Genomic DNA, 22,684 nt, shown 5'->3' with positions numbered 1-22,684 from the left:
GATCAATATTGTTGTGGGCCATCAATACTTTCCTGTCCAGGAATTAGGATCGCCCATCTGATCTGGGACCCACTAAATCAATGGTCTTCAATCTCCATCGTCACACATATGGCTGTCTGATTATAGAAAGTAAAAGATGAGTAAAGGAGAAGGAAATGGATAGTGGTGCAACTTGGGTCGGGCTCAACCCTGAACTCGACGGGTTCAACCCGATTTTGGCTTGGTTGGGTTAGCCTTTCCTCGAGTTGGGTTAGGTTGGGAAAAGCCAACCCGATTCAATTTTGGTTGGGTTAGGGCTGAGGCATTGGCAACCTTACCCGATCCGAACCCGATCTTCGTCCTCTAATTTTATAATGGTTTTCTTTGGGTTATTAGTTTTGTTGTTTTTTTTTCTATTTGGCCCTAGGTGAATCCGAACCCAACCCAACTCAACCCAACTCAACCAAGAGACCCGATTTCAGGTTAGATGGGTTGTGCGTTAAGGTTGAGAGATAGGCGGGTTGGGTTAGTGCTAACCATTCTCAACCCGAGGCTCGGGTTGAGTCAGGTTAGGGTTGACGGAATGCTATCTCGGGTTTAGGTTAGGGTTGGCCTCAACCTGATCCAGCCCAACACGAGTCGCACCCTTAAAATGGGAGAGTGGTGCTAGTAAATGCTATTTTGTTTTTAATAAAAGTCAGGAGGGTTGTTTGTAATTTGTTGAAGAAAGTCGAGCACTTTTTGAACTTTGTTCAGAGTCTTCAGACAATCATTCAAAGAACCGAAATAAATTCCCGTTTGGAATCCGTCGGAATAAAATGCATCTCATAAAGGCAAAAGCTGAGTGAGAGAGAGAGAGAGAGCGCAAAAGGGGGAAAGTTCGAGATTAAAGAAGAACGAGAAAGGGTTTTGGAAATTTTAGAACAGATTTATACTCTTTTTCCACAAGCTCGATCCATGTAAACAGGTATTTTCCTCGAAAAATTTCTACCACTAAGTATAAAAATTGCAACGGATTCTGAATCCGTTTCCAGAAGCTCGATCAATGTAGGAAATGCAACGAAATCTAGCTTTTTTCCCCTTTCATGTCATTTTTTTTTACTTTCTTTTGTGATTTACAGTATTGTAGCTTATCTACATTTTAATGGATTGCAGAAATTGTGTAAATAATGCATTTTTTTGTGTACTATTTTTGTTGGATCCTGATAACTTTTAATGCTAGTGATTTTTTTAATATTCTATATGGATGCTGAATTATGCAGTCATGGATTTTAGTTTCCTGCTATGCTGTTGATCCATGTTTGGATTTTTAGTATAGATTCTTAGTGGTTTGGTTTGAACAGCTGAAAAATGCTTGGAGGTCCTTGATGATGTCTTTTTGTAAGTTAGAATCGGCAACAGAATGAGCTGAGCTTGCTGAGGGCTCAGGAATATGAGAATGACTGAATGAGATTGTGTACCTTGAGATTTGGTCCCCCTTTTATAGAGTTGAGTCCTAGCCAAGAAAGGAATCATGCCTTTCTGGGACTTTACTCTGATTGGTCCATTTTCCTAGATTTTAGGATTCCAACTTTATCTTTGGCGGCTATCGTTTTAGGATTTCCAAAAGAGGCGTGAAATTACCCTTTTACGCTCTCCGACATTTGAGCCTTTGTTTGTGTTTGGTTGTGCATGGGTGGAGAAAAGGCAATAATGATGTCTGAAACATGTTGGGGAGTCAAGTGGAATTTCATTGCAATTTTGGCAACCAAACAAGGAATCATCATTCATTGACATTTGAAATTCCAATGACTGTCCAGCGTTTGTCCAACGGAACATAGCCCTACAATGCCACGTGTCGATCTTTAGTTGGCTGCCAAATTTTGCCCCTAGGCCCTAACACATCCCTTGTTAGGTATGAAGGTTAAAATATTTGAAAATATTGGAATCATATATCTAGCTTGGGATCTAGCCTTACAGTGCCACGCATCTAGCTAAATTTTGATGGATCTAGCTTGGGAAATCTAGGGCCTGCTGAAATAAGGTGTGCTAAGAAACGATCAAGGAAATATTGTTTGGGCCTTCACGGGTCCTATTGGGGTAGCGGATGCTTAGGAAACCGAGGTCCGAGCTACTCATCAGAGCATCAAATGGGTTGGATAATGTGGTGGTTGAATGGGATTCCTTAAACGTCATCAAGTGGCTTAAAGGATCCCAAAAAAGCATGTGGAGGTTTGATAGATACTTTTGTTGAATAACATGTTAGAGCAGTTTAGGTATTACTGTTAGTGTTAAGGGTCTTGTAGTCTTTGTACATTAGATGCTCTATTTGGGCCTATATATATATATGTATCATTTACTTGAGGAGCTCCCTAGTGGAGACTCTCCATCTCTCCATTCCTGTTCTTCTTATTTTCTTCTGACCATAATCTCATTTCTAATATGGTATCAGAGCAATGATCCATGGGAAAGAAGAAAGAAGAAGAGTCTATCTCCCTCCACGCCATAATCTCTCTCTCTCTCTCTCTCTCTCTCTCTCGCGTGAGGTGCATGTCTCTCTCTATCTTTCTCGCAAGGTTTTCTTTTCTTTTTTCTTGTTTTTTCTTCCGAAAATCTTTCCTCAGATCTCCCATTTTGTTTCCTTTTTTTTGTTTTCCGAAAATCTCTCTTCAAATCCCCCAAAATCTCTCTCTCTCGATCTTGATTTCTCACTATGCGCAACCCCCATCAGCATACAAATCCTTCCTTTTTCTCCTTTTTGGGTTGCATAAATTCATTCTATCTTTCTCTTAGATCTCCTAAAATCTCTCTCTTCCTTATTTTTCCTAAAACCCAAAAAACAACAATAAAAAAGGAAAACCCATTCTTCTTTGCCATGGAGTCCCCCTCTTCTCATACGGCTATGCCGTAAGTCCTCCAAACCCTAAATCTCCTTGGAATCTCTCGGAATCTCTCCCTATTACTCTCTCTCTCTCTCTCTCTCTCTCGTTTGGGTTGCCGTATGGAGTGTTGTCTTGATTCTTTTCTTGTTGTTCTCTTGTTGTCATCTCGTTGTCATCTCTTTCTTTCCGCATGGAGTGTTGTCTTGATTGTTGTCTTGTTGTTTGTCAAAAACGCACACCAAGTGTTTGATAAAATGTCTAAGAGAGGTGCGGTGCCTTGTTTGTCCACGTCCCTTTGTCTTCTTCTCCATGGCACACAATAAGTGTTTGATCAAATGTTCGAAAGAGATGTAGTGCCTTGTTTGTCTTCTTTTCGTTGCATTGACCTTCAACTTGAGGGGGAGTGTTCTCATGTAGTTCTTTGTGTCTTTTTCTTAGTATTGTCTTTTTCTTAGTATTGTCTTCTTGGGGGAGTGTTGTTATATTTAATGTTGTTATGTTGGGAGATTGTTATTGTCTTCTCTTTATGTTCTCCGTTCGTCCCTTTGGTGATTATTACCGTCTTCCTTGCTGTTTTTTTCATTTTTTGTTGTCTCCGGGCTCATGTATTCTTGCCCGGAGGGGAGTGCCATTGCGTTCTTCTTATGTTTCTTCTCTATGCTCTTGGCGTAGGCTTTACACATTAGTTTTTGGTTTTATGCCTTATCTTTTCGGTTGATGGTGTCTCTATGTTGGTCGGCTCTCTTACAGGCGACGGCATTGATTTCTCATGGACCTTCTTTTCCGGACAATTGTATCCCCATTGTCGGTCGGCTCTCTTACAGGCGACGGCCTTCTTTTCCCGTCGACCTTATTTTTCGGGCGGTGGTTTCCCCACCGTTGGTTGGCTCTCTTACAGGCGTCAACTTTGTTTTCCCGTCAACCTTATTTTCCCGGCGATGGTTTACCCACCGTTGGTCGGCTTTATTCAGGCGACGGTTTCCCCGTTGACCCCTCTTCAGGCGACGATGTCTATGCTGTCAACCTTGTCTCCAGATGATGATGGTTTCCCCATCGTTGGTTGGTTATCTTCTCCATCCTTTTCCCGGCGATGGCTTCCATATCGTTGGTCGGCTCTCTTACAGGCGACAGTATTTTCCTGTGCTACATCTCTTTTTTGGCGATGATGTCACCATCGTTGGTTGGTTATCTTCTCTCTCTTTTTCCGGGCGATGGCTTCCATATCCATCGTTGGTCAGCTCTCTTACAGGCGACAATCTTTTCCCGTCGACCTCTCTTTTTTGGGCGATGGTGTCCTCATCATTGGTCGGCTCCTTTTCAAGCGACGGTGTTCATGCCGTCGACCTTGTCTCTAGACGATGGTGTCCCCATCGTTGGTTGGTTATCTTCTCCCTCCTTTTCCGGGCGATGGCTCCATATCCATCGTTGGTCGGCTCTCTTACAAGCAACGTCTTTTCACGTCGACCTCTCTTTTTTATGCGATGGTGTCCCCATCGTTGGTTGGCTACTTTTCAGGTGACGATATTCATGCCGTCGACCTTGTCTCCAGAGGTTATCTTCTCCCTCCTTTGCTTCTTATCTTTAGACGGCGATGTTCATGCCGTCGACCTTGTCACCAAACGATGGTTTCTTATCGTTGGTTGGTTTTCTTTTCCTTCTTGTATTCTTCTCTCCAGGCGATGGTTTTTCCGTCGACCCTGTCTTCGATGGTTTCCCCATATGTTGTTATCCTCTTCAATTGCCGTTGTGCGCTCATTTGGTGTGCTCCTTTTGCTTGTTGGAGCGTGGGCGTTCCTACCATGACGCCTCCATTGCTCGTGATATGCGGATCTCTTCGTCATGCTCTCATTCAGTGGGAGGCCCTATTTTTTTATTGCTCTCGCCATCATAATGATTCAGGGGGAGCTGCTCTGTTTTTTTATGGTCGTCGATCTCGCTGTTATACTCTTGGTTGTTGTGATCTTTTTTGTTATTTTTTCATTATGTATTTATCACACCAGCTTGAGGAGTGTCATACCAAGCTGGATATGTATGAGTAGGGCTGCAACTCGGGTCGGGCGGGTCGGGTTTTGGAGAACCCAACCCTACCCGAGAAATATCTCGGGTCGGGTCGGGTCGGGTTTTTTTTCGGAAAACCCACAATTCCCAAACCCGGCCCTACCCATGATAAATCTCGGGTCGGTTCGGGTCGGGTCGGGTCGGGTTTTTTCACGTTGACGCAATTCTTTAAGGAAAATTCTTATTTGGCAAGGCAACTCAACTCATAGAAGCAGAAATTACACTCACATTGCACTTGAATCAAACAATGATGTAATTACACTCACATTACACTTGAATCAGACAATGCTATAATCAAACAATGTTGTAATTACAATCAAACAATGCTGAATCAAACACTTGAATCAACTCAATTCATAAAAGCAGAAATTACACTCACATACAATAACAGTGGTTGCGTGGGTTTTCACTTTTAACTTTTAACTAACAATAGAAAAAAATGTACATACTATAACTTATGTAACTCGGGTCGGGTCGGGTCGGGTCGGGTCGGGTCCCTTCAAACCCGGCTCGACCCGACATTCATGCGGGCTTTTGAATGCTCAACCCGGCTCGACCCGAAACCCATGAAACCTGAACCCAACCCAGGCTATTTTCGGGTCGGGTCGATGCGGGTCGGGTAAAACCCGGCTCAAGTTGCAGCCCTATGTATGAGCTTATTGTACTTTTTGATGTGTGGTCCTTTTTATTATATTTTTAGTTGTTTGTGGTAGTCTGGAGCTTCATAGTATATACACTCCAGCTTGAGGGGGAGTGTTGAATACATGTAAGGGTAGTTTAGGTATTACTGTTTGTGTTAGGGGTATTGTAGTATTGTACATTGGATGCCCTATTTGGACCTATATATACATCATTTACCTAAGGTTCTCCCTAGTGGAGACTTTCCATATCTCTATTCCTCTTCTTCTTCCTCTCTTCTAACCCTAATCTCATTTCTAACAACTTTGATAAGATTTCAGATTGTACTAGAACCATGGCTCTATCCTTCAAGCATATTCGTCGATCGGCAAATGAGGTGGCCGATAGTTTGGCTAGATTGGGGGTGTCAAAAGAAGCTTTGGCTGTTTTTGATTCTCTTCCCCCATAATTGTTTTTTGCTATTCTCGCATCTATCTTTATTGTATTTCTTTTTGTTTGTACTTTGGCCACTCAGTCTCCTTTTTAATAAAATTGGCCATCATTCAAAAAAAAAAAAAAAAAAATCTAATCAGTTTGTAAGAGGAAAAAATGAACACGTACAATAATTGTTCAGCGGACTTTTGCATGTGAAAGAAATAAGAAATAATATGAGAATATTGTCATTCTTTATGCATTTCTTGGACTTCCAGGCAATCCTTTCCCAATGTAACGTGTGCGTAAATGGTTATCGAGGCTGTTGATCTCGTGGGGCATCATGCGAGCAGGCATAGTACCAAAATCATAGCAATTTGACCACCCCAATGGTCTGTTTATATGCAGATTAAATCCTAGGATAAGCATGGTTCAGGGAGGAGACAGGAATTGGAAATCCCCGAGACTTACCTGGGGTTTCCGCTGTTTGTTTATGGATAAAGTGGGATGTAGAGAATAAAAAACCTAAAAAAGGAAAAAAGGGGTTAAAATAAATCTGTAAATGACATTCTCGTGTCGCTCCCTTTTTATTATGATTTTCTACAGTAGCCTCTTCGTATTCCCGGGGGGGCTGGGTGGAGGGGATTGTAAAGACAAAAACCAATAGCCATAACTATTGTAACTATTTGACAGTGTTATACACTCCGTTAACAAGTACTCTTCTGCAGTTTAAATTGGAAACTTTTGTTTTGGATGACTAAGAAAACATAGAGAGGGCAATTGTTGTCTTTTACAGTTTTTCCTCTAAAAAACTGAATTTTCTAGAAACCACCCAAGCATTGCTCTCTTGACCATAACTATGCTTTAATTTATTCTACCAAGTCTGATGATTCAATGCATTAATCCATGCATTAAACTTTTAATCTAATAGTTGCTGAAGCTTGTTTCATGTTTGCTATTTTTATAGGTTTGTGTTGATACGGAGATGTGGCTTGACATCACTGTAAAATAAGGATCTTTTCTTTGCATGATGACTCAAGAAAGAGAGCAATATGTGGAGATGGGGGCCTCCAAAAAGGGCGTCATCGAAAACTCCTAAAATACTGTTTGAAGAAACTTGAAGCGCGTGGGGCGCTTTGTATTATGGAGGTGGTTTTGACACCATGCAAACATTATGAGAGTTTAGAAAGTGAGTGCATTCACTAAAGCCTTGCAATGCACACACAAACACATGGTTATGTATATAACTAAATCAATGCTCTGATGACTAAAATTTTAGTCTAAGCTGCAACAAAGCCCCAAGTATTAATTTGGAATTTAATGCACCATTTCCTTTGTTGGTAACCCTCCCATTTAACCCATCTAATAAAATACAGATATTCCCATCTGTCTTCAATTGTTAATGAAGAAGGTAACAAATTCCCTGCCATAGCTGTTTTTTTTGTCTTCATAGAATCCAACAATCCACCTTTACAAGATGGCCAATGAACACCAACAAGTCAAAATCATCGTCAGTTTGGAAAATCCTTATGAAAATCATCAGGGCCTAGGTTTCTTAGACCTTGCTGTAACCATCAACTTTAGCTTCACGGTTTGATTGTGCACGCTCACACACACAGGGAATTGGTATAGACACCCTTAAAATTTAGGCACGAGTCATGAAAATTTTCTAAAGGATTCATCAGTCAAACCCAACTAGTTTGGGACAAAGGCTTAGTTGAGTTGAGTCCATGCTGTTATGTCCTATAGGTAGAACAATGGAAGCAAATCAAATTATGATAAACTGACTTGTTGGAGTGCCTAAATTTATGTGTGTCAATACCTATTCCATAATGTGTGTTTGTGTAACCCTCTGTATAGCTTTACCAACTTTTGCCCTCCCCTTTTGGTGCATTTCAAGCCATAGATACCGATTACCAAGAAAAAAAAATGATGGGCCATTTCTCTTTGCTCATCATAGAAAGACAGATAATTTTTTAAACTTGTCATTCATGTTTGTAACAGCCTTTAGTAATTGGTATTTAATTTTTTCACTATTTTTTTTTTTTGAAATGGCGAGATATATTAATAAAGAAAGGGCGGCACCGAGATGGTCCACTGATTACAAAGAGGAAAAAACAAAGAAAAATACAATTACGGCGGTAAATAATCGAACCACTCCAAACTCTGCCTATTAACCCCTGATTTAGCTAGAACATCAGCTTCACCATTCGCTGTTCGTCTAACATGCACAAAAGATATAGCAGGACCCCAACACCCAATCAGAAATTTCGTCAATAAGGCTGAGAAATCTCCATGGAGGAGGGACGATGCCTGAGAGCCATCTAACAACATTAGATGAATCCCCTTCCACAATCACCTTATCCATAGCACTTCTTTCCAGGTGAAGAATGCCATAATAGGCTGCTTTCACTTCAGCCTCTGACGAATCAGAGCTCCCATTTGGACCAGAGAAAGCCCATTCCACTACACCTTCATGATCCCTCAAAAGGCCGCCAACACCTGAAGGACCTGGGTTTCCAAAAGATGCACCATCAAAATTTAACTTGCAGAAACCCAAAGGTGGCGGGGCCCACTTTTGAATTACCTTTGGCTTACTTACCCCCTCCTTATAGACAATTTCTCACCTGTCCCACAAATCATAAGCCGTCACGAACCTGGACAATGGAAGACTTCTTCGCTCATTCGACAGATAAGGCCATAATTCTTAGAAATATGCTGTAGGCTGATTTGGCTTTTCCTTCAAAGGCCCTTTCATTTCTTTTTTTCCAAACTGTCCACCACAGAGCTAACAGGTAGATTCTCCACAGCACCTTCCCTTTATTTTTCCAGGGGACAAAATCCCATCCAAAATAAGAGGGATTGATTAAGGGAATACCCAATGAATACCAAACCTTACCAAAATTAAACCCCAAATAACCCTTACTACTTTGCAATGCAGAAACAAATGATCAATTGATTCACTATCCTCCAAACATAACGGGCAATGGTAAATTAACCATAATCCCTTTTTTCTCAGGAATTCAATGGTTTGGATACGCCCACTGCAAATAGATCAGCCAAAAAAACTCACTCTAGGGGGCACTAAAAAGACCATACCGTAGCCGCAAGAGAGTCATCGCCGCCCAGCACAAGTTTAGCATAAACATATTTCACCGAGAAGATGCCTGAGGAGTTCCATGTCCAGATTCTTTTATCCTCTCTGAATCTCTTTATATAGCATTTCTCAATCAATTCAAACAAACATGAAAGAGACACTAATTCCTTTCGAAAAAATTTCTTATGAACCTCGGACACCAAATAACTTTCTTCTCCAATCTCTCAAAACAATCGCAGACACGTACATTCTGATCTGCTGCAACTCTCATTAAATCTGGAAATAAAGAACCCAATGGCTCCTTTGCACACCAAACATCAAGCCAGAACCTACTACGCCTTCCAGAATACACTTTAAAGCAGCAACCCTTTCTAAACTCATTCCTCAATCCTAATATATCTCTCCAAATTGTTACTCCCCTCTTCTCGAATGTATCATCCGACTCCCATTTACCAGAAAGCACACCATACTTACTCCCAATCACCCTAACCCACAGAGACGAATCCTCCGCCTCAAAACGCCATAACCATTTACTCAGCAGAGCAGAGTTAAAACCCTTAATTTTCCTGATTCCCAGTCCTCCTTTCTTAATCGGTACACACACCTTCTCCCATTTGACCAAGGGAATACCAGTCTTGACATTCGACCCCCCCCCCCCAAAGGAACCTGCGTTGAATCTTCTCTATCCTCAATCCCACACTTATAGGGCATTTGAATAGAGATAGAAAATACACAGGTAAATTTGCCAGTACTGCTTTAATCAAGGTCAATCTGCCCCTTTCGAAACTAATCTTCTTTTCTAAGTCTCCAACCTTTTCTCAACTCATGCAACTATAGGTTCCCACAGAGATTTATTTGGTCTCCCCACTCCCAAGGGAAGCTCGAGATAAGAAGAAGGAAGCTTGTTTACCTTGCATCCCAAAGTAACAGCACAACTTCTAGCTTCCATAGAGGAGATATTTACAACGAACATACTTGATTTCACAAAATTAGACCTCCGACCCGATATCATCTCGTAGCATCTAAGAGTTGCCTTTAGATTCAACATTTTGATTTTGTCCGGAACACAGAATATTAAGGTATCATCCGCGAATTGTAGTATCGAGACTTCCACCTTGTTCTTCTCTTCCTTGAAACCTTCTATCAAACCCTTCTCACCACTTTTCTGGACAAGCTTGCTTAGTTTCCGCCACTATGACAAATAGGAATGGGGATAAAGGGTCCCCTTGCCTCAAACCCCTCAAGGATTTAAAGAAGCCTTTTGCCGAGCCATTTATCAGGATTGAGAACCAAGCCGAAGAGACACATCTCCTTATCCAGCATCTCCATAAAATGCCAAAACCCATTCTACCAAGGAGATAATCCAAATAGTCTTACTCTACTCGATCGTATGCCTTTTCCATATCCAACTTACAAACCAATCCTTTATCTCCATTTCTGAGATAATAGTCAATGGCTTCATTTGCTACAAGCGAACAATCCAAAATCTGCCTTTTGTTAACAAAAGCACTTTGGCTATCGGAAATGATCTTTGGCAGGACCAATTTTAAACGATCCGCCAACACTTTTGCAAACACCTTATACAGACATCCCACCAGACTGATAGGCCGGAATTCTGAGACCTTTGATGCGCCTTCCTTCTTGGGAATCAAGGTAATAAAGTAGCTCCCGTCCCTTTATCAAACTGTAACCTCATAAAATTCTTCAAAGAATTTTAGAATATCACACTTTACAAACAACCAACAAGACTAAAAAAAGGCTAAGCAAAAACCATCTGGCCCAGGAGCCTTGTGTCACGGACCTATGGTTTGGGATTGAGGTCCGTGCGGCACTTGCGTTGCCTCACAACAAGCAAGTAAGCCTAGCAAAGTTATGAGAATCAAACCTACAAAACAAACACAAATGGAGTGCTAAGTTTCCAAACACACACAAAGCAATAGGGCACGCGAGTAGGCAAATGTTAAGCTTTATTGATGATTCTAGAACAAGTTACAATAGGATTATGCCAAAAGGTCTACAACTCCTAAGGGTCCCCGATCACCCGTTGACTAGAATGGAATCCCTGCTAGGATATGCACTAGCAATGCACTACTCGATGGCCAACCAAGATCTCAGGGTAAAGAGCTTTAGCAACCAACCCACTTAGTGGCGAGTGGCGACCAAAGGTGCTATAAACAACAACTTTCCAAGACGCAACGAGACGAGCTACGTTTGGATTTTAATACCAACTACGTCCTCACTACAACATGTACATAGGCATGAGTCTTACATATTACATTGATAGACCAAGTCAGGGCCATAGGCAATGCAAACAGCGCTGGACGAAATGGCCACGTGACACTCCCCCACCCAATCATGTCGACGCCCTCATCGACATTGCGTCCGTGTAGGTACGTATTTCATCTTCAGTGAGGTGGAGCTTTTCCCTTGGTTCCCAGCTGGCTTCTGAGTCTGGTAGGCCTTTCCACTTGATGAGGTATTCTAGTGTCGGTCTTCGAGAAGTTCCTCGCGGCTTGGTGCGTTCAGCCATGATACCCTTAACTTCAGGTGTGAAGGAAGTTGCGTGCGGTTCCTCTCGAACTGATGTGTTTCTGGTGTTGTCTTCCTTATCGGCTCGATAGGGTTTCAAACAACTGGCATGAAAGACAGGATGGATTCTGAGCCATGAAGGGAGTTGGACCCTGAAGGAGACTTTTCCAACACGCTCAAGGATGGGAAGGGGTCCTTCATACTTTCGAACCAAGCCTTTATGCACTTTGCGGGTAAACTTGAGCTGGCTAGAGTTCAATTTAACTAACACCAAGTCACCAACTTTGAAGTCATCTGGTCTTCTATCCTGATCCGCCCACTTCTTCATCCTCCTTGAAGCTTTCTCCAAATACGCTCTGGCGATGTCTACATTTGTGTGCCACTCTTTTGTCATATGATAAGCAAGGGGGATATTGCCGATATAACCAGCAGCGATGGAATGGGGGGTGGAAGGTTGCCGGCCAGTCGCTAGCTCGAAGGGTCTTTGATTAGATGCAGAGCTCTTTTGTAAGTTGCAGCAAAACTGCGCTATATCGAGCAGGTGAACCCAATTTCGTTGGTTGGCGCTAACAAAGTGCCTCAAGTATTCTTCAAGTAAGCCATTGACCCTTTCTGTCTGCCCGTCGGCTTGAGGGTGTAGGCTCGAGGAGAAGTTTAACTTTGTGCCCAACAACTTAAACACTTCGGTCCACAGGCGGCCTGTGAATCTTGGGTCCCTGTCACTGACAATATTCTGAGGAACGCCCCAATACTTCACAGCATGGCGGAAGAATAGTCTAGCTGCCTCCTCTGCACTGCAATATAATGGCGCTGGTATGAAGGTTGCATACTTTGAAAACCTGTCCACGACCACTATGATTGAGCCAAACTCCCCAACTTTGGGTAAGCTCACAATAAAGTCTAGGGAGATACTCTCCCAAGGTCCCTTCGGCACTGGCAACGGGTCTAAGAGTCCCAAGGGCTTGTCCCTTTCCACCTTATCTTGCTGGCAAGTGAGGCACGTCCGAACATACTCTTCCACATCATTGCTCATTCGGGGCCAATAGTAATTAAGTTCAACCAGGGCGAGAGTGCGATGAATCCCAGGGTGCCCTGCCCACAGAGTATCATGGCACTCTCTCAAAAGTTCCTTCCTTAGGTCACCTGATCGCGAAATGTATATTCGACTCCGCTTGGTCAGTAGGAGACTGTTTTGGGTCAAAAAACGTCGTGATTTCCCCGCCTTCACAAGCTGCATGATAGTTTGGGCGAATGGATCTTTCTCAAGCCCTTCACGAATACGGTCTTGTAGGTTGTTCTTTATTTGACACATGGAGGCATGTTCATCCAATTTCAAGGTGGCCAACTCAACCTTTCGACTGAGTGCGTCGGCTACTTGGTTCGATCGGCCCGGCTTGTATTCTAGAACCATGTCAAATTCTGCAAGGAAATCTTGCCATCGAGCTTGTTTTGGTGACAACTTCCTCTGGGTTTGGAAATAGCTTGTGGCTACATTATCGGTCTTGACAACAAACTTGGAGCCAAGAAGGTAATGTCTCCGAACTCGCAAGCAGTGTACTATTGCGGTCATCTCCTTTTCTTGCACGGTGTACTTTCGTTCAGTGTCATTGAGTTTGCGGCTCTCATAAGCAATCAGGTGCCCTTCTTGCATAAGCACACCGCCAATAGCATAGTCTGAACTTCAAATGGCAGCGAATGGTTTGGCAGTTGTAGCACTGGCTCCACCATAACATCCTTGAGATTCTGAAAGGCAGTATTACATTTTTCGGACCATAACCACGGGCGATCTTTCTTCAACAAGTCTGTCAAAGGAGCCACTCGATTTGAGTATCCTGATATGAACCGCCGATAGTAGTTAACAAGCCCGAGGAATGACCGGAGTTCTCCCACCTTGGTTGGAATTTGCCACTCTTGGATGGCACGGACCTTCTCATTGTCCATGCGAATTTCTCCTCCACCCACTTCGTGACCCAAGAACATAATACGCTCCTGAGCAAATGAGCACTTCTCTAGCTTCACATAGAGTTGGTTATTTTTTAGTACCCCAAGGACCTTCTTTAAATGATCTCCATGTTCTTCGAGAGTGTTGCTATATACTACAATGTCATCGAGGTAGACCACTACAAACTTATCTAGAAACTCATGAAACAACCCATTCATCAAAGTACAAAAGGTTGCAGGGGCATTAGTAAGGCCAAATGGCATCACCAAGAATTCAAAGGCACCATACCTTGTTACACAGGTTGTCTTGGCCTCATCTCCTTCTGCAATTCGCACTTGGTAATAGCCGGATCGCAAATCCATCTTGGAGAAGTATCTGGCTCCTAGGAAGCACGGGTACTCACCCGGGGCTCCCGCACCAGCACCCGACACGTATGGGGTGCGGGTACGTCCGGATACGCCCCGGGTATGTACCCCATTTTAAAAAAAAAAAAAAAACTAGTTTTGGTGGTTGGGTGCGCACCACGCGTACCCGACACGTCCTGCTTCTTCCTGCTGCTTCTCTTTCCTCTCCTGTACTTCTCTCTACTTTCCTATACTCGGTATTTACATGTAAACCATTTAAGTAAATGGACAATAAAATAGTAAAGACAATAAAATAGATTTTATGAATTTTTAAAATTTGAAAAATACCCCACCGTTTGGAAGTTAAGAAAGTTAAAATATTGACCCGACCCTTTTTCTTTGAATTTTGTACTCGAACTGGAGAGTTGACTTTTTTTCCTTTTAGATTTGGGTGTTGAAACTATTTTTAATAAATCCAAAAGAGGGGTAATCAAAATTTTAACTTTCTTAACTTTCAAACGGTGGGGTACTTTTCAAATTTTAAAAATTCATAAAATCTATTTTATCCAAACATTATTAAATCCCAAAAGTCCGGTAAAAAAAATCTCATAATTTGGTCTCTAAAAATTATTCATCTTGTCAGACACTGGTCAACACACTGGTGACAGACTTTTTTTTTCTAATAAATGATGTATTGATGCCTCATGTTATGAAATATGGAACTTAATCACTTATGAAATGAAGAGTAATATTAGAATTTTCCATTTTGGTGATGTTATTGTTATTTGATTGCTCTACAATTTTTTTTTAAATTTTTATAAATATATAATAAAATATTAAAATATGTTATTATATTCGGCGTACCCGAACGTACCAGCACCCGATTATTTTGGCAAATCACGTACCCGTGTCGTGTCGTACCCGCACCCCGTACCCGTACCCGTGCTTCATAGTCTGGCTCCTCCCAATTGGTCAAACAAGTCAGCAATTAGGGGGATAGGATACTTATTCTTCACAGTCAGCTTGTTGAGGGCCCTGTAGTCAATACACAATCGTAGACTCCCATCATGCTTCATTTGGAATAGAACTGGGGCACCAAAGGGGGCCTTTGAAGGCCTAAGAAATCCTGCTTCTAGTAGCTCATTGAGTTGCCTCCTAAGCTCTGCTAACTCTGGAGGGGCCATTCTGTAGGGGGCACGGGCTGGGGGTATGCTGCCAGGCTCTAGCTCGATTTTATGGTCCACTACCCTCCTTGGCGGCAGCTTCTTGGGTAGCTTCTCAGGCATGACATCTTTAAATTCTTCTATAACATCTTTGATGCTCGGGGGAATGAGGATCTCCCCCACCAGTGCCTCTCCCATCTTTAAGGTTGCCACGAAGGTGGGTTCCCCTTTCTTTAAACCCTTCTTCAGCTGAAGAGCCGTTAAGTGTTCGGCGTCTTTCCTCTCTTGTCTAGTGGCAGGAATCATACAAGGTGCTTTTTCTCCAAACATACATAAGGAGTTTAAGTAGGGCATTGGAACTGCTTTGGCTTGGTTCAAGAATTCTATCCCCAAGATGACATGAAAATCATCTAAGGGTACTACCATGAGATTGGTTGTTCCAGACCATGGCCCGATCTTGATTGGTACACTCCTTGCTTTCCCAGTGACGGGGCGGGCCTCTGAGTTTACTGCCTTCATTTTCCAGTCATCTTTTTCGAGCTTCAACGTCAAACGTTTTGCCTCTTGTTCCGAGACAAAGTTGTGTGTAGCACCTGTATCGATCATAGCCCGAGTCATCTTTCCATTGATGCATGCTTCAATGTACATCAAGCCTTTGGATGGGACTCATTTAGAAAGAATTTTCTTGGCACCTTGTCCCTTGATAGCAGTGCACAGGCTTAGAGCTGTCATCTTTGGTTCCTCCTCATCTTCTTCCTCTTCGCTCTGAGCGTGGGGTGAGGAAGTTGAAGCTAGCAAAGCATTGACAGTCCCCTTTTTTGGGCAAAACCGAGTATAATGTGAACCGGTGCATATGAAGCACGGCCCCTGTGACGCAGAAGTTGGTGCCTCATTGTATTGACTGGACCCTTCTCTGGGATAGGTTCTCCTATCGCCCCCTGAACCCTGGATTCTTCCTTTTGTGCTACTAAAAGACTGACTAGAGGTATTCATGCTGCTGGGAGGCCTGTTGAAGCTGCTAGATGGCTTGTTGTTGAAGTCTTTCTTCCTGTTTGTTGCGTCATCCCCCACATGATCAAATAACTTTTCTGCTTCGATCATTGCCGTGGCAAGGTTCTGAACTCCTCTTCTTCGGAGCTCTGTCTGGGACCAAGGCTTTAGCCCCTCCATAAATTGAAATAGCTTGTCCTCTGACATGCTCTTTATATCAAGCATGAGAGTCGAAAATTTCTTCATAAATTTTCGAATCGACCCGGTTTGTTGAAGGCGTCGTAGGTTCTTTCGGGCAATGAACTCTACATTCTCAGGCATGAATTGTGCCTTAAGTTCTCGCTTCATGTCTTCCCAACTGTCTCGCTTCATGCCTTAATACATCGTCCCGTTTCAATCTCTTCATAACGGGTTCTCCACCACAATTTGGCATCATCACTGAGGTACATGCTGGCCGTAGTGACTTTGGCCTCCTCATCAAGATGTGTTGCACGGAAAATTTGTTTTATATCGAACAAGAAGTTTTGTAACTCCTTAGCATCACGGGCACCGGCGTAGCATCGTGGTTCAGGCACTCGTACCCTGCTACCCTGTCCATCACCGTGACCACCTATGCCATTACCGATGGTCCTCATGAGTAAATTCACCTGGCCAGTGAGGGTCTCAACTTGCTTTCGAAGATCCTCCATCGCGGCCTGATTCAATAACTCAGCAAGAGCATGGACTCACTCTTCTACCTCTTCTATCATGCCCTTGGTCTCCACACCAAGGCCTTCTGTCAACTCGGCAAGATTAAACTGTTGTTGCTCTACTGCTGTCACCCTTTCCTCAACACCAGCAATCCGTTCTTTTGTACTTCGCACCGGTATTGGTTCTTGATCATCACGGACCTGACTAGACTTCGGAGGGAGTGTTTGGGTAGCATTCTTCTTCGCCATTTCTGAATGTAGGTAGGAACTTCTGCTCTGATACCAACTATCACGGACCTTTGGTTTGGGATTGAGGTCCGTGCGGCACTTGCGTTGCCTCACAACAAGCAAGTAAGCCTAGCAAAGTTATGAGAATCAAACCTACAAAACAAACACAAATGGAGTGCTAAGTTTCCAAACACACACAAAGCAATAGGGCACGCGAGTAGGCAAATGTTAAGCTTTATTGATGATTCTAGAACAAGTTACAATAGGATTATGCCAAAAGGTCTACAACTCCTAAGGGTCCCCGATCACCCGTTGACTAGAATGGAATACCTGCTAGGATATGCACTAGCAATGCACCACTCGATGGCCAACCAAGATCTCAGGGTAAAGAGCTTTAGCAACCAACCCACTTAGCGGCGAGTGGCGACCAAAGGTGCTATAAACAACAACTTTCCAAGACGCAACGAGACGAGCTACGTTTGGATTTTAATACCAACTACGTCCTCACTACAACATGTACATAGGCATGAGTCTTACATATTACATTGATAGACCAAGTCACGGGCCATAGGCCATGCGAACAGCGCTGGACGAAATGGCCACATGACACTTGTCTCTAGGCAGGGAAAACAGAGCTCTTTCAACCTCCTCCTCACCAAACGGCCTTTCCAGCTTTGAACTATCCGCCAAAGATAAGCTATTAAAAACTACACCCTTCGGGATAGGGCGGGAGATGTTCTCGGAGGAATATAAAGTAGAGTAGAAATCTATAATGGACGAAGAGATGCCTTCCTTGGACGACACCGTCAGACCATTTTCATTGAGCACTACAATTTTGTTCCTTCTCCGCCTTGCACTTGCCATGGCATGAAAGTATGCTGTATTTTTATCCACTTCCACCAACCACTTTACTCTGGATTTTTGCCTCTAAGAAATTTCTTCATGTAACAGAATGGCCTACCCATCTCTTCCCACTCCTCAACTCCCCCAGACCACTCTCTTCTACAGCAACAAGCTCCACTAATCTATACTCCAGCCATCTTTTCCTCTCGACCAAACCTTCTTTCTTTTCCACTGCCCAATCTTTCAGTTTCTTCTTCACAAACCTTAGTTTCTTGCCAATCACCACGTCTGCCGGCCCCACTACATTACACATCTCCCACCATTCTCCCAACTTCTCCTCCATTTGGGGGTAATCAAACCACGCAATTTCAAACCTGAAAGGAGGAAGGCCCTAAGACTCCAGCCTAGAATCAAGCAGGATGGGACAGTGATCCGAAACAGAGTGGCTTAAAGCCTTTTGGAAAACTTCCGGGATCAAGTCCGACCACTCAGAAGAAATCAAGAATCGATCTATCCGACTTCGACTATCACCTCGAGCCCATGTAAATGATGATCCTGACAACGGAAGATCGATAAGCTCATTGTCCGCAGTAAAATCAACAGAGTTGCATGTTCTAAGATAGCCTTGAGCATCCAAGCCTCCCCTCAACAGCCTTAATTTCATTGAAATCGCCACCTATACACCAAGGAAAGGGGCAAGAGCTCCTGACCCTACCCAATTCCTCCCAGAAAGCCTTCTTAGCTTCTCTGGAGAGCGGATCATAGACTCCTGAAAACAGCCAAAGGGACTCATCCTCCACCTTCTTAAACGCCACAGATAAGGAGAAGTTGCCCCTCCAAATGTCAATTTTCTTCCAACTACTTTCATTCAAAGCTACTACAATGCCTTCAGAAGCCCCCAATGATAGAATAAAGTCAAAATCCCACTCTGCCCTGATACCAAACTCCTAATAGATACCCAAACTCCTAATAACCCCTCTCGACATCGACTCCATTTTTGTTTCTAGAATACAAATCAAATCCGGTTTAGCACTACTAATCATAATCAACTCCTTTACTTGCAATTTCTTCCCCTGCGACCCCAACCCATTTGAATTCCAAGACACAATCTTCATGGATAACAAGGTTTAGAAATAACCCTCCCCTTACGCCCCCAGACTTCCTTCCTCCCTGCTCAGCAAGGGACCCATCTTCATTCAGACCTCCATTGTAATTGATCCCAGACTTTAACCTCTTTAACTCTCTTTCTTTCTTCTTGGCTGACTCTGCTGCTCTCCTTACAGAAATTTGAGCTTCCATATCCCTAACCTCTGATGATCTTACTTGATCCTTAAGATCCTCCTCACCCCCTGAAGCTACCACACCCAGATTTTTAAACACCCCTATAGCATGGTTTACCCTGAACTCTCCTCCCCCTGCCCCCCCCCCCCCAAATCCTAATATCCTCACAAACCCCCCCATCCCTGATATCTACATAGCCCCTCTCACTATCCCCAGGAGCAATGGAATGAGGCTTTTCCGATCCTCCTTCCGGACACTGCACCTTCAGCAAGATCTTATCAAAACCGTCAGGATTGTGATAATCTCCTACCCTAACAGAACACAACCCATCTATGTCCCCAGAATTTTTAGGTTCCCATGGAACCGGATTGAAACCTCCCACCTCTCTTGGTTCCAACAAACCTCTAATTCTATGCATTCCAAGGGAGTCTGCAAGAATACCTTCCACCCCAGAAATATTCTCCATAGAAACATACACCAAGTTATCAACTAATATATTCAGAATTGGACCCTCATCTAAAGCTTCCATTGTTATGGTAAGGCTCTGACTCGCCTTTGAACTCGCTTCAGCCTTGAAAAGCTGACCCCGCAAACTATTGATCTTTTTTCGCAACAAACCCCCACCAAAAGGATTAATCGCAGCCGATCCAGACCTCAAAAGAGAATTCGCTTCCAAGATCTCACCTCTCTCATGTTCCACCATGCTATTCTCGACAAAGAGAGACTCCTCTACCTTGAAGTCCAGACACATAGCAATTCCCTCAAGATTCCTGCATCTCCGACTCAAAACCAGAGATCTACTCCCCCCCTCAACTCCAGACTTCTCTCCTTGCAGCAACATTGAAGCCCTGCTAAACTTGTTTAAAGATGGATGCCCTCTATCCCTTGCACCTTCACTCAATAAGCCCAATGAAACATTAGAACCGACCTTCTTGGACCCACTGACTTGGATACTTAAGGATCCAGATTTGAAATATAAATCAAAAGATAGTGGGCTAGCTCTTAGCCCACAATCTTCAGAGACCTCTAAAGAGTCCAAGGCCCAATGGTTATTTCACCCACTGGGCTTCTTTGACTAGAGGCCCAAGAGCTATTGGACGAGGATCGGCCCACCATATGATAACAATTAGGAGAAAAGACATTTAGAGATTCAAAATATCTATCCAGAAAAGACGTGGGGTCCATCACTGCAGCCTCGATAGGGCTACCCCCTAATATGCTATGCCACCTGTACCCATTGGGAGACACCGTTTTGAATTTCAAAAGAGCCGCCATGTGTTCGGATGCTATCATGCGCCCTTTGTAGCATAGGATAGCACCCAATGCTATCTTGCACCTCCTCTACTTCTCCGCCCACCTCTGAATCACTTGAGCACCCACCGCCCTCCTCCCCAACCACCATCACTCCTCCAACCAAACTCAGATCATCTTCAAGCGAAGAGCTTTCTTTTTCAACTTGACTCCCCACCATATCACTATTCTCTGAACTTACTTCCTCTACCTCAATATTGCTTCTCCCTTCCACCTCTCGAGATGCTCTAACCCATCTAATGGAACTCCTTAAAGATACTTGAAGAACAATTTCACTACCTGGGACCGCTTCTGTAGCAATTAGCATTCTAGTGAGGGCATACCCAGAACCTGCCCGGCAAGAAGGATCCAACTCCATAACCTTCCCAATCCTTTCCCCTATTTTCGCAAAATTCTCCTCACTCCACGCCTCAGGAGGCACCCCTCACCACCATTGAGATCTCTGATCCCCTCTAAGTTTATCCACCCATAAGGAGATTTCACAAAAAGGGGAATTTACAGCCTTCTTCCAAGCCTCCATAGACTGCAATCTATTCACCCCCGCCTGAAGAATAATTAGGATCTCCAAATCAGCAATCTGATACACCACAATCTCCTCATGGCCTCCACTCCTTTGAGATAGCCAAGCCTCCATTGCCGGTAGGTCTCCTGACCATCCGGTCTAATCGACCCCCAAATACCCATATCTACATTGCTAATAGATTTCAATGGGATTACTTCTAAATTGATAGCCACTCCTTCAGATGTCATCGGTGAAACCTCCCCATGACGAATCTCTGATCCTTTCTCTTTTAAGGACCCAGATTCTGATCCCTTTGCTCTTTGCTGAGGGGGGAAGTCGAAATCTCTACCCGACCACACTTTGTTACACTCCCAGCAGTCCAGCACATCAGCCTTTTTTTGAAGTTTCTAAAACCACACCTGCAGCATCTCCAATCCCCAAACCCTCCTTCCAACTGCCTTCTAGCAATCCTATCAACTCTTTTTGCTCTCTTTCCTTTTGAAATAGTCCACCTTTCCTCCGGCCTTAAGATAACCCCGCTAGGACCTCCTTCTACCAGCCTGCTAACCCCTGATCTCCCAGCCCCCAAAGGAACTGAATTAGCCCCACTAGCAAAACAGGGAGGACCCCCTAAGGCCCCTCCAACCCATCCTCTTAAGAGACCCCCTCCAGACGACGGGCAAACCATAGTGTCTGCAAGGGAAGACTTGAAGGGCTTGGGCCCCGAAAACACCAACCTTCAACAGCTACATTAAGAAGACTCGAAAATGTGCAGAGGGATACCCAAGCAGGATTTCACCACTACCTCCGACTCCAGCACCTCTTCCACCACTGATGAAGGGATGGAATCTGAAGAAGAGATTGGAGAACCAGAGGTATACTGGGAAGCGGCGACTACCTCTTCAGAAGAGACAAGCGAGGAAGACGAAGAAGAAGAAATAGATGACGAAGAAGGCAAAGAGGAAGCAGGATATGAAGAAGACAAAGAAGAAACCGAAAGAGATGAAGCAACAGAGAAGAAGAAGAGGAAAACGCGGAGAAGATCAAGGAAAAGAGATGGGAATACGACTTTTAGCATTTTGTTCCAAATCCAAATCCACTATTTTTTCACTATTGAAGCATGTTTTTACGACTTTTAGCATTTTGTTCCAAATCCAAATATCCGAATATTCTTTTTTCTTCATTTATTTTACATTTTGATTCTGCAAGTTCATGATGCTTATGCTTATACAGGGGATGGATTTGAGGTTGCTTGGGTTGGGGCTGTAAGCTGTTCATTCATGGACAATTGAGTGCCAGATCACTTGTTTTATTGTATGTAAATGCTGCCAAAGGGCTAGTTGAGCTATGGAGTGCTTCAGGGTCATTACCTGTGTTAAATGTAAGTTTTCAGAGAAAGGTTACAAGTTCTATATTTCACACTTGCAGTTTGTGATATCACATATGTATTAAGTTAACTAGTGTGCTTATTGTCTTTGCAATTATTGGATGAACCTTTGCATTGTGCTAATGCTTTCTTTGATTTGATTCAGTTTGTATATTTGAGTTCTTTTTTTTTTTTTTGGTTGGTATCATGCAGCTGTGAAGAGGATTTTTAGTTGCCATTGTTGAGGTTTCATTCCCTTTTTTTTGGCGGGGTATCGTTCATTCGTTCCTTTTATTATGTGTTGTATTTTTCATTATTTCATATATATGATGGTTTGAGGGTCAAGATTATAACTAGGCTGTATCTTGACCCTCAAACCATCATTTATATATGAAATAATGAAAAATGCAGCAGATAATAAAAAGAATGAAACAATGAGGTGTAGGGTTTG

General features: G+C 43.3%; 1 protein-coding gene across 3 annotated transcripts in view; it reads left to right on the top strand.

Moving 5' to 3' along the window:
- The first annotated feature begins 786 nt into the window (after positions 1-786).
- Positions 787-22,684, top strand: part of LOC143858537 (GPI-anchored protein) — a 34,833-nt gene continuing 12,935 nt past the window's right edge. For 2 of the 3 annotated variants that reach the window (XM_077369188.1, XM_077369186.1), the window contains exons 1-3: positions 787-946; positions 6,916-7,137; positions 22,101-22,248. In XM_077369188.1, coding sequence (XP_077225303.1) covers positions 22,215-22,248 — 34 coding nt within the window. In that variant the 5' untranslated portion in view covers positions 787-946; positions 6,916-7,137; positions 22,101-22,214. The remainder of the gene's footprint in view (positions 947-6,915; positions 7,138-22,100; positions 22,249-22,684) is intronic. The other variant, XM_077369187.1, reaches the window with a different exon arrangement.

The sequence above is a fragment of the Tasmannia lanceolata genome, unplaced genomic scaffold (genome assembly GCF_043159265.1).
Source record: "Tasmannia lanceolata isolate RefF3 unplaced genomic scaffold, GAP_Taslan_0.1 ptg000026l, whole genome shotgun sequence".
NCBI lineage: Eukaryota > Viridiplantae > Streptophyta > Magnoliopsida > Canellales > Winteraceae > Tasmannia > Tasmannia lanceolata.
This window is presented reverse-complemented; position numbering and strand designations above follow the sequence as displayed.